Source organism: Octopus bimaculoides, chromosome 6 (genome assembly GCF_001194135.2).
Source record: "Octopus bimaculoides isolate UCB-OBI-ISO-001 chromosome 6, ASM119413v2, whole genome shotgun sequence".
NCBI classification, from domain to species: Eukaryota; Metazoa; Mollusca; class Cephalopoda; order Octopoda; family Octopodidae; genus Octopus; species Octopus bimaculoides.
In genome coordinates, this window is record NC_068986.1 from 116,995,344 (window position 1) to 117,009,963 (window position 14,620).

At 38.8% G+C, this 14,620-nt stretch overlaps 1 protein-coding gene across 6 annotated transcripts in view; it reads left to right on the plus strand.

The window, feature by feature from the left end:
* Nucleotides 1–14,620, plus strand: part of LOC106872207 (phosphatidylinositol 4-kinase alpha) — a 140,131-nt gene that overhangs the window by 70,384 nt on the left and 55,127 nt on the right. For all 6 annotated transcript variants that reach the window (XM_052969097.1, XM_052969100.1, XM_052969101.1 and 3 more), the window contains 10 exons: nucleotides 439–569; nucleotides 2,652–2,785; nucleotides 2,901–2,983; nucleotides 3,969–4,039; nucleotides 4,331–4,455; nucleotides 7,194–7,275; nucleotides 8,858–8,941; nucleotides 10,269–10,478; nucleotides 12,441–12,533; nucleotides 13,941–14,028. In XM_052969097.1, the coding sequence (XP_052825057.1) occupies nucleotides 439–569; nucleotides 2,652–2,785; nucleotides 2,901–2,983; nucleotides 3,969–4,039; nucleotides 4,331–4,455; nucleotides 7,194–7,275; nucleotides 8,858–8,941; nucleotides 10,269–10,478; nucleotides 12,441–12,533; nucleotides 13,941–14,028 (1,101 nt within the window). The remainder of the gene's footprint in view (nucleotides 1–438; nucleotides 570–2,651; nucleotides 2,786–2,900; nucleotides 2,984–3,968; nucleotides 4,040–4,330; nucleotides 4,456–7,193; nucleotides 7,276–8,857; nucleotides 8,942–10,268; nucleotides 10,479–12,440; nucleotides 12,534–13,940; nucleotides 14,029–14,620) is intronic.

A 14,620-nucleotide genomic window follows, 5' to 3' on the forward strand; every position in this document is an offset into this window, starting at 1 on the left:
TTCAGCTGCACGAAAATACAGAAAATTACAGTAGAATAGACATATTATAATTGTGGCAACATTTCAAATCCAAGTGGGAGGAAGAATACATAAAAATCCATCTTGACATAGCCAAGTCTATCAGGCTAGTAATTGGTTCTAGGCAAAAATTCTAACTGTCTCTGATTTTATTGTCTCTTATCTAGTAGTAGTAATAATAATAATAATAATATATATATATATATATATATATATACATATATACGACGGGCTTCTTTCAGTTTGCATCTACCAAATCCACTCACAAGGCTTTGGTCGGCCTGAGGCTATAGTAGAAGACACTTGCCCAAGGTGCCACGCAGTGGGACTGAACCCAGAACCATGTGGTTGGTAAGCAAGCTACTTACCACACAGCCACTCCTGCGCCTATGAATAATAATAATGTTGTTTCTTTTGTAGGTATTTGGCCCCATGACTGGTTTGAAGGCGTCTGTGAAATTGCTGTAAAATCTCCTTTACTGCTTTCGAGAGAACATCTACGTTCAGAGTTGCGCTACAACACAGCACTTAAAAACGATGGAGTTGCACCGGTAAGAAGGATTTTTAACCCTGGTTTTATATTCTTGGCCTAAGTAAGAGGTAGAGTTTTCCATGTAAAGTTTGACCCTTGCTGTCCTACTCTATTTTAACGATGTGTTTACTCATCATCATCATCATATGTCTGTTTTCCTTGCTGGCATGGGTTGGACAGTTTGACTGAGGTCTGGAGAGCCAGTGGCTGCACCAGGCTCCACTCTGATCTGGCAATGTTTCTACAGCTGGATGCCCTTCCTAACACCAACCACTCTGAGAGTGTAGTGGGTGCTTTTTTCATGCCACCAGCATGGGGCCAGTCAGCGGGTACTGGCATCAGTCATGTTTGTCTGGTGCTTTTTACATACCACCAGCACGAGAGCCAAACATTTTATTAGAACATTTGAATACAGCTTTGAATTGTTATTGCTGTTTCCTTTTCATATTCACCCTGTTTATTTCCCATCAACTGTAAACTCTTATCTTCTATCTTGAGGAAGCTATAAGATGTTGCACAAGCTCTCAGTTCTGAGTGTACTGCTTCTTATAGCAGAAACAACTGTAAGCTAATGGAGTTATGTAATTCATGTTACGTTGTCATTCAATAATTTATATTATGTCTAATGCTTATTCTAAAGCTTTTGTATACTGAGTTCTAACAGTTGGTTATTAGTATTGCTATTCCTCAGCAAAATCATAAAATATTGGAGAGACCTTGAGATGATAATTCATGTCCCATTGCTAGCACTGTACCATGTTCATTGTCCAAAGCGTGTAACTGTTGCTGGTTTAGATTACATCATCATCAGTTAACATCCACTTTTCCATGCTTGCATGGATCAGATGAGATTTGTTGTGGCATGTGTTCTATGGTCGGCTGCCCTTCCTATTGCTGACCCTCACCTGTTTCCAATCAAGGTAATGTTTCCCCATGGAAATATTTTACATGGAGTATTGGTTTATGATCAACATTGCTAGTAATGCTTGTTTACAAGCACCATGTGATGTCAAAGCACACACACACAAAATAGGTGTCTTTCAGTTTGTCTAGTAAGTCCACTCTCAAGTTTTGGTTGGCTTGGCCCTATAATAGAAGACATTTGCTGCCAGGTGCTGCATAGTAGGACTGAACCCAAAACCATTGGTTTAGGAAGCACATTTCTTAACCACACAGCTACACCCGCCCCTTATAACTACCTCGTTATAAATACTTTGTTATTGTTGAGTCCCATACCAACATTCATCAATAAGATCTCTAGTTAAGGGGATTTTTTGACACAGTGTATCTAAGACTACGTTATCTAATGTCCCCCACCACTACTTTTTTTCTTTTAGACAATAATTTGAGAGGAACTTGTTTGCTATTTCCAGCACATCAAGTAATCACGTAGTGGCACCCTCATAGGCTCATTGCAAATATCAGCAGCAACACTGAATATATGTTTATAGTGATGGAGTCCTCATCATCATCGTTTAACGTCTGCCTTCCATGCTGGCATGGGTGGGACGATACCGCAAGAGCCGGCCAGGCAGAAGCCTGCACCAGACTTCTGTAACTGTTTTGGCAGGACTTTTACAGCTGGATGCCCTTCCAAACACCAACCACTCAGCAGAGTGGACTTAGTGCTTTTTACATGGCACAAGCACAGGCTAGGTCAGTTTTGGTAAGGTTTTTACAGCTGGATGCCCTTCTGAACACCAACCACTCAGCAGAGTGGACTTAGTGCTTTTTACATGGCACAAGCACAGGCTAGGTCAGTTTTGGCAAGGTTTTTACAGCTGGATGCCCTTCTGAACACCAACCACTTTATAATGTGGACTGGGTGCTTTTATGTGGCACCTACACTGACAGGGGCACCAAGTACTTTCAAGGCAAAAAGAAGAAGAAAAAAAAACCTTTTGAGAAGGGAGGGAGCATTGGAGGAGGTGAAATGTTGTAATGTTTTGGAGAAGATGGCTCCAGCCAAACGGCTTACAGGGGGTACCTCGCATGAAGATGAAGTTTTTATTTCAATGCTTTGTGATTAACATAACTCTGGGACTAATTATCTACTTCTATTAACGACCTGCTTCTGTTTTTTCTTTGTACTTTTTTGCAGGCTGAAGTGAATGAACTACGATTAAGTATTTGCAATTTGCTCAATCAAAGCACAGAAGTGACAGCTATTATAAATCGACTGAACTTTGCACAGTGTGCTTATCTCCTTTCAGTGTTTCGGTTGGAGACACTCAGGTAATACCATTTAGATTAGGATTCATTTTCTCAGGCTTCCTGTTGTCTCCAGAATATTTTCTGGTTTTCTTGCTTATAATTTGTCTGTTTTCCTTTGTTTTTTTTTTCATTCTAGGGTGACTTATTCCACTGATCCATTATCATTCCAAGGGTTATTCCATTACTTAGAAGACAATACAATCATCAAAGATAAAGCCAGTATGTACTGGAACACAGCTTCCTTGTTTGTTTTTTTCTATTTATATTTGCACTGGTTTTTTTTTCAATCACATATTTTCATTTCTAAACTTATTTTTTACCTTTTGATCTATCAAGTTATTGTAGTTTAGTACCCACCTCCCCTACCACCAGCACCACATCACCTCTGATAAAGCAGTCCTATGGCCAAGAGCATTTCAGCTCTAGCCATCCTCTCAGAGGTTTGACTGCTATTTCTAGCAGGTTAAGTGACCATATAGAGATTCTTTTATTGATTTAATCTAACCAATCAAATTTGTGATCTGATATAGTCTTTTTCATTTCACTTAACCTTCATTATTAATGTACCTAGGAAAGATATGAATGTCACACCTCATTTACCGTCTTGCTAAAATTTCAAGTTATTATGGTAGTGTAACACAGTGGTTCCCAAAGTGGGCGGTGGAAAGTTCCAATGGGGTGTTGAAGAAAAGTGGGGCAATAAATGGGATGGTGATTCATGTAAAAACAACAAAATAATGGCGTTCTATATTTTAAAAAAGTTTTCATCTTCCAGCTCCATTCACAGGGTTTTGGTTGGCCTGAGGCTTTGATAGAAGATACGTTCCCAAGTTGACATGGAGTGGGATTGAACCCAAATCCTTGTGGTTAGGATGTAAACTTCTTAACCACATAACCACTCCTGCATCTTATATATACATACAGGATGGGCTTCTGCACAGATTCTGTTTATTAAATGTCACACATGAGGCTATGACAGATGGCCAACATGAGGCTATGACAGATGTCAGCTTCACATGGTTCCATTTAATGGAATCAGACCTGCAATTCCTTGGTTGCAAAACGGACTTCTTAATCCTGGAACAATTCTTGTTTTAAAACAATGATAATAGTCTTCTACATTGTTTTTCATGCTTTTGTGTCTACATAACCTCCATTATATCAGATATTCTTTTAGTGTTGAACCATTTTTTGTCTCTTTCAGATATGTGGCAATGTCTTGCTGCAGTTTCTGATAAAGTCTTCAGCAAGTTCTTAGAAGTCATGGCTGAAAAGGTTGGTGACAAAAATTGATTTTTTTTCTGTTAAAATATATCTTGTTTTATCAGTGAAACCAAATGACTGCATCTAAAACTACAAAGTCATTATTTAGAAAGATAGAAAATGATTTTAGCAGATCTGTGCTAACATACATCAATGTCTTTCTAATATATGGATATATTTTTAAACCAAGTTTCTATTTCTACCAAATCATTCCTCCTTTTATTTCCTAAATATTAATGTTCTTGTAACTATTTTTCAACTTGGGCAACAGATTTTTTTCTACATTCACTTTTAATTCTACAGCCAAAAACAGATGAAAGAGAAAGAGAATTGGAAAGGCATGCCCAGTTTTTATTGGTGAAGTTCAACCATGTCCATAAGAATATTCGGTGTGTAGCTGACAAATACCTGTCAGGTCTAGTCGACAGGTAAGTCTTTTTGCTCCTCTCACTCACTGCACACTAATAATTATTTATTTATAATACTGCTTCTTCAGATTTAACCTATAGCAGGCATGGCTGTGAGATTAAGAAGCTTGTTTCCGAACCACATGGTTCTGAGTTCAGTCCCACTGTGTGGCACCTTAGGCAAGTGTCTTCTACTATAGCTCCAGGCTAACTGAAGCCTTGTGAGTGGATTTGGCAGGTAGAAACTTAAATAAGGCGGTGAGCTGGCAGAAATGTTAGCAGGCCGGGCGAAATGCTTAGCAGTATTTCGTCTGCCATTACATTCTGAGTTCAAATTCCACCGAGGTCGACCTTGCTTTCGAGGTTGATAAATTAAGTACTAGTTACGCACTGGGGTTGATGTAATCAACTTAATTCCTTTGTTTGTCCCCTCTATGTTTAGCTCTTTGTGAGCAATAAAGAAATAAGGAACTTAAAGAAGCCCAAAGGCAGATTGTTTGATGCTTGTGTACAAATGGCTGTGCTCAGTGGTAGTAAGACTTGGGCCCTGAATGCAGCAGACATATGAAGACTGGAGAGGAATGAAGTTAGTAAGCTCCAACGGATGTGCAACATCAGTGTGCATGTATGACAAAGTGCAAATGTGCTGAGAGAAAAGTTGGGTTTAAAAGGAATCAGATGCTGCATGCAAAAGAGATGTTTATGATGGTTTGCACATTTGATACGATGAAAGTTATGGAAGAGGGAGACCTAGGAAGATATGTGATGAAGTAGTGAGGGCTGATCTCAAGATATTGAGTCTCACAGACTCACAGAAGAGATGACAATGGATGAAGATGTCTGATGATATGAGGTTCTTGAGAAGACCAATCCACCTCAGCAAAACTGAATTCTGGAAGTGCTGTGTATTCTACCCACACATAACGTTATTTCAAACACCCCACACCAATGAACCAAACTACATCTCTTATGCTTGTTTCTCCCCACACTCCTACAGTCCAACACCTCTCCATCATCTCGCTTCTGTCTGCCCTCCTGCTAACTGTATCATTGCTATCCTGTTTCTCCTCTATATGCCCATGTTTCACCACCCACTGCATTCCCCTTTGCACCTGTGTGAACTCCCAGCTCATGCACCTTGTCCACTCTTCTACCATTCCAATTACATTTACCTCCTTGCACCTTGAGGGAACACTCTGGCACATTAACACCATCTCTCTCTCCCTCTCTCCCACTGACTAGTAGCCATGTCTCTCCTCTACAGCAAGACACATATTTCTGTCCTGCTCCAACTTCTCATCACATGGCACCAAGCCACCTCACTCAGTATTACTCTCCCTCTCTTTACTTGGTAATCTCATGCATAATTTTCTATCAATAAAATCTGTTGTTGAACGTTTGCAAGTTTGCTTTTGTTATGCTTTGTGCAGCCAGCTTGATTCAATTAAATACAGCATCTTTCTCGTGACCAACCATGCGATGATGGCCCTCAGCAAACACAAATATATCACTTCGCAACATCTGCATTAACAAATGATTTGTTAGCCATCGAGAATGTCTAATGAATTTCTGACATAAACAGTAGCTATTTCGAGATAAGTGAATTGGACTCTCGAGAATTATCTTTGCTTAGATACAGAGTAATAAAAATGATAAATTAATTGTGAACATGCTTTGGCTTGTCTAACATCCTGTTGATTCATTCAGCCACAACTATTATGAAAAATAACATGAAAGACTAAGGAATTGGTGTTCTGGTTAATGTAGGCAATGATGATGATGGTGATTCAGCTTTGAAATTGATTTTTCACCCATTTTGGTACCAAACCACCAGAAACTGCCCATGGTTCTATGATAAAATTTCTTATTTGAAAGTGACCTAAATTCACTCCTTCTTTCAAAACTCCATGTTAGTTTTTGTTTCAGTTTAATAATGACAAAGAGGCAGAAGTAGACTACAGTGGTAGGGGTAGACCCAGGAAGATATGGGACAAGGTGGTGTAGCATGATCTTTGAACTTTGAGCCACACAGAGGCAATGACTAATGACTGAGACCTTTGGTAATATGCTGTGCTTGACAAGACCCGTCAAGCCAAGTGAAATTGTAGTTGTGGCTGATACTGGTGTCCCATAACTGGCACCCGTGCCAGTGGCACATAAAAAGCACCGTTTGAGTGTTGGGCCTCACGGAGGCAATGTGGTTGAGCTCCTTTCAAGCGTTGGGCCTCACGGAGGCAATGACCGAGACCGTTGGCATTATGTTGTACTTAAGACAACCCATCAAACCAAGTAATACAGCAGTCGTGGCAGATACCAGTGTCATACAAATGGCACCTGTGCCTGTGGCATGTAAAAGCATCCATTACACTCTCAGAGTGGTTGGCATTAGGAAGGGCATCCAGCTGTAGGAACCATGCCAAATCAGAGTTTGGTGCAGCCTTCCAGCGTGCCAGCCCTGGTCAAACCGTCCAACCCATACCAGCATGGACAACGAACGTTAAAACACGATGATAATGATGATGATGAAAGTTATTTTATTAAATTCTTCATTATTTTCAAACTTAATTGAAACAAAGGCAATGTATTTTAACAGAAATATGGTAACAAAAGATTTCAGTTCCGTTTAATGAGTGAATCAAGACCTAAATAATTCTTCCAATTGTTCCATTTATTCTGGCATTTCCTTCCTGATAGTTGTGTATTACAGTTGTTGGATTTCCCCTTTTCTTAGTTACGAATGTGTATTTCGCTATTTACAGGTTTCCGTATTTACTGTGGAGTGGAGTGTTATTACAAACCATGCTGGACATTTTACAAGTTCTGTCAAAGTCTCTGGAAGTGGTAAGTGCTTAAGAAAGTATTTCCAGTCTTCAGTTTTGTTTTTTGTGATAAAGTATTTTGTGAACAATAGCAGTGTCAGTTGTGGGTCTTGAACCCCTGGCCCACTGCTTGTACAATGGCAACAACAATGTTGAAAGTGCAGCTGCGCAATTTGGACATAACAAATACCAGAAAATATTTTTGCGGGAAAGCACCAGTTTATCGCTCTTTTTATTGATGTTTATCATCATTGGCTGTGAAGGCGTATGGCTCAGTGGTTACAGTATACGGATCATGATTGTAAGGTCATGAGTTCAATACCCGGCGGTATGTTGCGTCCTTGAGCAAAACACTTTACTTCACATTTCTCCAGTTCACTTAGTTGGCAAAAGTGAATAGTACCTGTATTCCAAAGGGCCAGCTTTGTTACATTGTGTCATGTTGAATCTCCCTGAGAAGTACATTAAGGGTACATCTGTCTGTGGGGTGCTCAACCACTTGAATGTTAATTCCACAAGATATTCCATCAATTGGATCAACTGAAATCTTGTTACACACACACACACACACAGACAATGGGCTGCCATACAGTATGGATCCACTAAATTCTACTTACTGACTATTGGTCTTTGTAGATGACTCATCTTTGCCAAAACTGAGATTTGTCACTAACCCTGCCTCTGCCCTTATTCCCCATTCACTGCATTCATCTCTATTTCTATCTCTAACCGTCTGTCTCTCTCTCTCTCCTTTAATACTGTCACAAACTTACCAGTCCACCCAACAATTCTAATCCTCTGTTCCAGTGCCATGTAAAAAGCTCCCATGCTGGTGTCACATAAAAACACCCCATACACTCTGTGGTTGGCATTAGGAAAGGTATCCAGGTGTAGAAACCTTGCTAAAACAGACAATTGGAGTCTGCTACAGCACTCCCCAGCTGGCCAGCTCCCGTCACTGTCCGACCCATGCCAGCATGGAAAATGGATGTTAAATGATGATGAGGTCCCTATTCTCTCATCCCCATCATCTCTTCTTTCTTTTCAGCTGAGGTAGTCACGTATCTTCTCTACTGGAAGACCCCTGTACTTGTCTCTCTCTTTCCTACTTTTGTCTCTCAACATCTGGCACACAGCCACCACCCTCAATATCGCACCTGAACTCTGTCAACGAACCTTGTCTTTTGAGTCACTTGGTGACCTCATTAGTGCCAGAGCCATAGAAAGATACCCAGTTCACTCTGTAAAGTGGTTGGCATTAGGAATGGCATCAAGCTGCAGAAACCATGTCAAAGCAGACTTTGGAGCTGAATGCAATCCTATGGCTTATTATTAGATCTATGTATTATTTCTAATGAGTTAAACCTCTGCAGTGTTTCAGATTAAGTCTGGAAACACTTTACTATATAGAATTCACACACGCACGCACGCACACACACACACACACACACACACGCACGTGCACACACACACACACACACACACACACATGGTGACTTATTTCCTTTTTTTTTCTTTCTTAAATTTGATTTATGTTATTAATTCATTTTGTCTCCTGAATTAAGTTGAATTTTTGGTCCCTAAATTTTCATTTCTTTTTCCAGGACCCTCATGCCAAAGCCCCAGATTTAGCCATACCAAACACTCCTTACATCTTAAGAGTAAGAGACAACATGGTTGACAGAGAGGTAAGTCAATCAGTTACTTAGGGTTAGAAGAACAGTAAATAATAATAATAATAATAATAATAATTATAATGATAATAATAATAGTAATTGCAGCACAAGATCAAAGCCTTCCCACCAGAAATTACCAAAAACATGTAATGAAAAGAAATACAAGTAACTGCAGAACATGTGGAGATAGAGAAGAAACAATAAATTATATTGTCTCTGGCTGCCCATTCCTGGCTAAGTAGGAATATATTCACAAACACGACAGAGTTGTAACCTATATACATTGGAAGCTGTGTCAACACTATGAATAACAATAGCAAAAAGATGGTATGGGTAGAAAAGGTCATAGAAAACGAGAAAGCAACCATACTCTGGGATATACCAATGCACACAGATAGAGAAATTAAGGCCAATAGACCAGATATAGTTGTCAGAGATCAAGAAAAAAAATGCTTTCTAATCGATGTATCAATACCAACAGATGACAATGTTTCTCTAAAAGAAATGGAGAAACATTCACTACTTTCACATCATTGAAAGGCATGGTACTATGGTTTTTGTCTGAGAGAAAATCACTTCATAGAGGTGTTAAAAAAATATATATATAATATTTTTAACACCTCTATGAAGTGATTTTTTTCTCAGACAAAAACCACAGCACCATGCCTTTCAACGATGTCTATACATTAAGTATGGCACACAGATGGCTATTTTAATCTAATGCTGTTTCATTTGCATTCACTGAATTTTTTTCCAGTCCAGCAGGCTTTCAACAATATCATTGAATGTATTATCCACTGTCTCTACATGTTGACTGGCCCAAATTTAGTTTAGGCATGTGATGAAGTGGGTACACTTTATTGACCAGGTCCAAGAAGGCTGAAATAGGTCTGGTGCTTTTGTGGGATCACTGCAAAGATGATGTTTGTTTTGCTCCAATATATATAATGTGTTTCTAACATAACATCTATGAAGTGATTTTCTCTCAGAAAAAACCCTTGGCATCATATCTTTCAGTGGTGTATATACATTAGATATAATACACAAATCACTACTTTGATTCAGTTGCATCTCCAAGTTTTGCTCTAATTAAATTTGAAAATGAACATATTAGCTGTTTGGAAATATGAAACTTATTTGGTAGTTTTTGATTACTTTTCTTTTGTCTTTTTCAAACTTGATTGTGTTTTGTTTTCTATTTGATTCTTATAATTTGACTTTTTAATTTTCTTCATGATTTTTTTTTTCTCTTTTTAATGAAGCAATTTACATTTTATTTCAATTTTTAACTTTGGTGATATGTTGCTACAAACTGTAATTATTTTAATTTTGTTTCCAGAATACCGTAAAGGATTTTGCTGCTCGTAGCACAGGAATTATCCAAGAAGCCATGAAATGGGCCCCCAATGCTACCCGATCTCATCTCATTGAATATCTGCTGAAAATGGAACACTCATCTCAAGGGTTATTCTACCACAGTGGTCTTGCCCTTGCTACTGAGAGTGTGTTAAATTATGCTGGATATAATAAAACTGCAGCCCCCTTAGGGGTAAGTTATTTCATCATCAGTTTTACATTTGCTTTTCATGCTGGCATGGGTTGGATGAATTATTATTATATAATATTATAACAATATTATAATGTCTAAGGGGAGGCACATGATGTAATGGTTAGAGTGTTGGACTCATGACCCTAAGACTGGTTTTGATTCCTGGGCCGAACAGTGCATTGTGCCCTTGTGCAAAACTCTTCATTTTATGTCGCTTCAGCCCACCCAACTGGTAAAAATGAGTAATCCTGCAATGGACTGCTGCCTGTCTAGGTAATGTGGACTAACCATTATAATATCTATGATTCAGCATCATCAACCCCTGGATATTTCTGTCTTCAGTCTTAGGACTCATAAGGTAGGTTGTCTGGTTTCTGTGGTGTATAGACTTCAAGCTAGAAGGACTCCAAATAGCAAAACCAGTCTGGAAAAGGAAGATTTGGAAGCCTAAGGATCCTTTGAATAGTCAAGAATTTAGAGATGTCCTAATTGAAGCATTTGGAGAGAAGAAGACTTATAAGATAGAGAACAATTTGAAATTGTTATAGGACAGCTTACTGAGGATCTCGGACCAAATTTGTGGTTGGTGTAAAGACCCAACCAGACTTAGGGGGACATGGTGGTGGAAAAATGAAGGAGATAAAGATAATAAGAACAAAGAAATAGGACTGGAAGCTTTGGAACAGTGGTGGTAGCAGAGAATTATACCAAGTAGCGAGAAGAGAAGTTAAGTAACAGGTTTAAGTAGGGGAGAAGCAGAAAAGAGGTTTTCAGTGTTCTGTGGTATGAACCCCAGAGGCATGAGGTGTTCTGGATTGCAAGATGGTGTGTCAGAAAGACCTGTGATGATATAGAAGGAAAACGTATTTAGACAGATGATGGCATACTTCATTTAGTGATTCTGCAAAGGAAGAGGTATGGTAGTGTCACTACAAAAGGCTGTTACATGTGGAGAATGCATGGGAGAAAGAGGGTCTCCCTAATGTGAATTCCACAGAGGGACCAGCTATTGAAGTTGATAACTTCATGATAGATAAAGTAATTAAGGATATAAAGTTAGGGAAAAACTGTGGCCCATCAGGAATTAGTGCGGAGATGCTTAAAATATTTGGCAGAGTGGGATGTGGCCCAGTCACCCACATGGACAATTGGGTCATTCAAGAAGGGGTCATACCCAATGACTGGTGTAGCAGCATTGTAGTCAATAGTTACAAAAGTAAGGGAAATGCCTTGGCAAAAACAATTACAGAGGTATCAAATTGTGAGACCATGTCATGAAAGTTACAGAAAGGGTCATAGCTCAAAGGTGTTCCAGTTGTGACCTTTCTGTCTTTTTATGTATCAAGGACTACATGGCTTCAAGTATCCTTCTTTATTTAAGACAGTAAAGTATTATTTGATGGGGATTTAGCTGCTGTTTCTAACAGGTTGAATGACCACCACACAGAAGTTTTCTCAAATGTTTAAAACATTAATTTTGGTGTGCAATAAGTTTTGATGCGTACCTGAACTTCTTTGGTAAAATGACAGACTGGTGTCAGTCTTAATGTTCTCTACCAGTTTCTTTTTAATTTATATTAACTAATCTATTTACTATATTGTTGTCGGTGTTAATTAGCCCCAGGCCAACCTATGGCCAAAGATGTTCCAGTCTTGACCATCTCTCTCAAAGACTTTTGAGTGTGATTTGAGAGAGAGTTGACTTGCTTTTTCTGGCTGGTCAATTGGGTGTATAGGGGCTTCTATTGGCTCTGGTACCCCCACCACCAAAACCACCACTATCAACAACAACAACAAACATTTGTTTTTCTTCTTCGGTACGTGTAGGTTGGTTTAGTAGGAACTGGCAGAACCCCAGAGGACTGCACTAAAAGTTGCTTCTATCCTATTTCTTAATATGGTTTATATTGTAACTCATAAAAAAAAAAAACCCTCCTCCATTTCTTTTGTCTTTTGTAACAGACTGCCACCCTTGATAGACGACCAAATTGTGTGACGACTGACAGTTCCAATTTCATGGCTGCTTTAAGTTTGCGAAGTCGTTTCAGTGGAGAAGTAAGTTATTCATTTTTCCTAACAATGTGGTTTTGTTGTATAAAGTTATATCCATTAGGAAAGCTATGCAATAGTTGAATAGATAGTCTACTAAGAATGTGCCCATTGTTAGTCTAGAATTGGTTTTAAATCTCTAGGAATATTAAAAAAAAAAATTAACATAGGAATGTTATTTGTAGATATGAAAGTTATTTATAGGTGCAGGAGTGGCTGTGTGGTAAGTAGCTTGCTTACCAACTACATGGTTCCGGGTTCAGTCTCACTGTGTGGCACCTTGGGCAAGTGTCTTCTGCTATACCTTCGGGCTGACCAAAGCCTTGTGAGTGGATTTGGTAGACGGAAACTGAAAGAAGCCCGTCGTATATATATATATATGTTTGTGTGTCTGTGTTCCCCCCCCCCCAACATCACTTGATGATCGATGCTGATTGAGTTTACGTCCTTGTGACTTAGCCGTTCGGCAAAAGAGACTGATACACTAAGTACTAGGCTTACAAAGAATAAGTCTTGGGGTTGATTTGCTGGACTAAAGGTGGTGCTCCAGCATGGCTGCAGTCAAATGACTGAAACAAATAAAAGAATAGCAAAACTTATAAAATATCCTATTTAGTTTACTAATGTAAACTAAATAGGATATTTTATGAGTTTATAACTAAAATTTAGTAGAATTTTGTGTTTTACGGCTGTTTTAAAAACTAAACATTGTATAACTGAAGTTTATGATAGCCATTTAATGTTTGTCATGGTTCCTTGTTGGTTTAAATAAATGATATTTAAGGCTTTCATCATCATCATCATCATCATCATCATCGTTTAACGTCCGCTTTCCATGCTAGCATGGGTTGGATGATTTGACAGAGGACTGGTGAAACCGGATGGCAACACCAGGCTCCAATCTAAATTTGGCAGAGTTTCTACAGCTGGATGCCCTTCCTAACTACAGAGAGTGTAGTAGGTGCTTTTAATTAATTCTTTGATACTTAGAGGAATGTATAACCTCAGAATTTAGTGTATTGATACTGTATGTGGGTTTTGTTTATATCAACTAAAACTATGTAAATATTATTAGAAAGTGTAAGACCTTCATTTTAAGTACATAAAAAGAAAAAAATTTATGTGAGTTCTATGTGAGTTTTTCCTTATAATTCCTTAATTTCAATTTCTAATTTCTAATCCTGCTGAAAAGTGTCAGCAGAAGGGCACCCCCCACTTCAAGTGTAAGAAGTTAAGGGCCAAAACACTTACCTCAGTGAGGTTTTCTTCTCTGAAGACTTGCTGTTCAGTTTTAAGTGTTTCTTATCACTGAAAAAATGATTATTTCCCTTGTAATAACTGTGACCATTAGAGGGCACCACATGTGTGCTTAATTATCTGTTTTATTAATGAAAATCTTCCCTTTCTCTATAGGTTTCTGGCATGAGATATGTTTGTAATAATGATGAAGAATTAATCAAAAAGTTGTGTGATGGACTTGAAAAAGACTGTGATAATAAAAGTAAGTTTGTTTGTTGTGCTTGTTTCTAACTTGTGTGATATTTATCATCATCATCATCATCATCATCTTTTAATGTCCACTTTCCATGCTGGCATGGGTTGGATGGTTTGACTGAGGAATGGCAAGCCAGGACGCTGCACCAGGCTCCAATCTGTTCTGGCAAGGTTTTTATAGCTGGATGCCCTTTCTAACGCCAACCACTCCGAGAGTGTAGTGGGTGCTTTTTATGTGTCTCCAGCACGGGGGCCAGTCACAGGGCATCGGCAACAACCATGCTTGAATGGCGCTTTTTACTTGCCACCGACATGAGAACCAATCAGGCGTCTCTCGTATCGACCCCACTTGAATGATTGTTTACTCTTTATACTAATATGGCATTAATAACACCTGTGCTGGAAATTCAGAAATAATTAATTTTTGTGCTCATTTATTCAGATAGAATCCTCTATCTATCAATGCTTCTCTTCACCAGAATGGTATTATTACCTTCTTATACAGGTTACAACAAATTCATGCTGTGCACTGATAGAAACGTGTGTGTGTGTGTGTGTGTGCGTGTGCGTGTGTGTGTGTGTGTGAGAGTGCGTGTGTG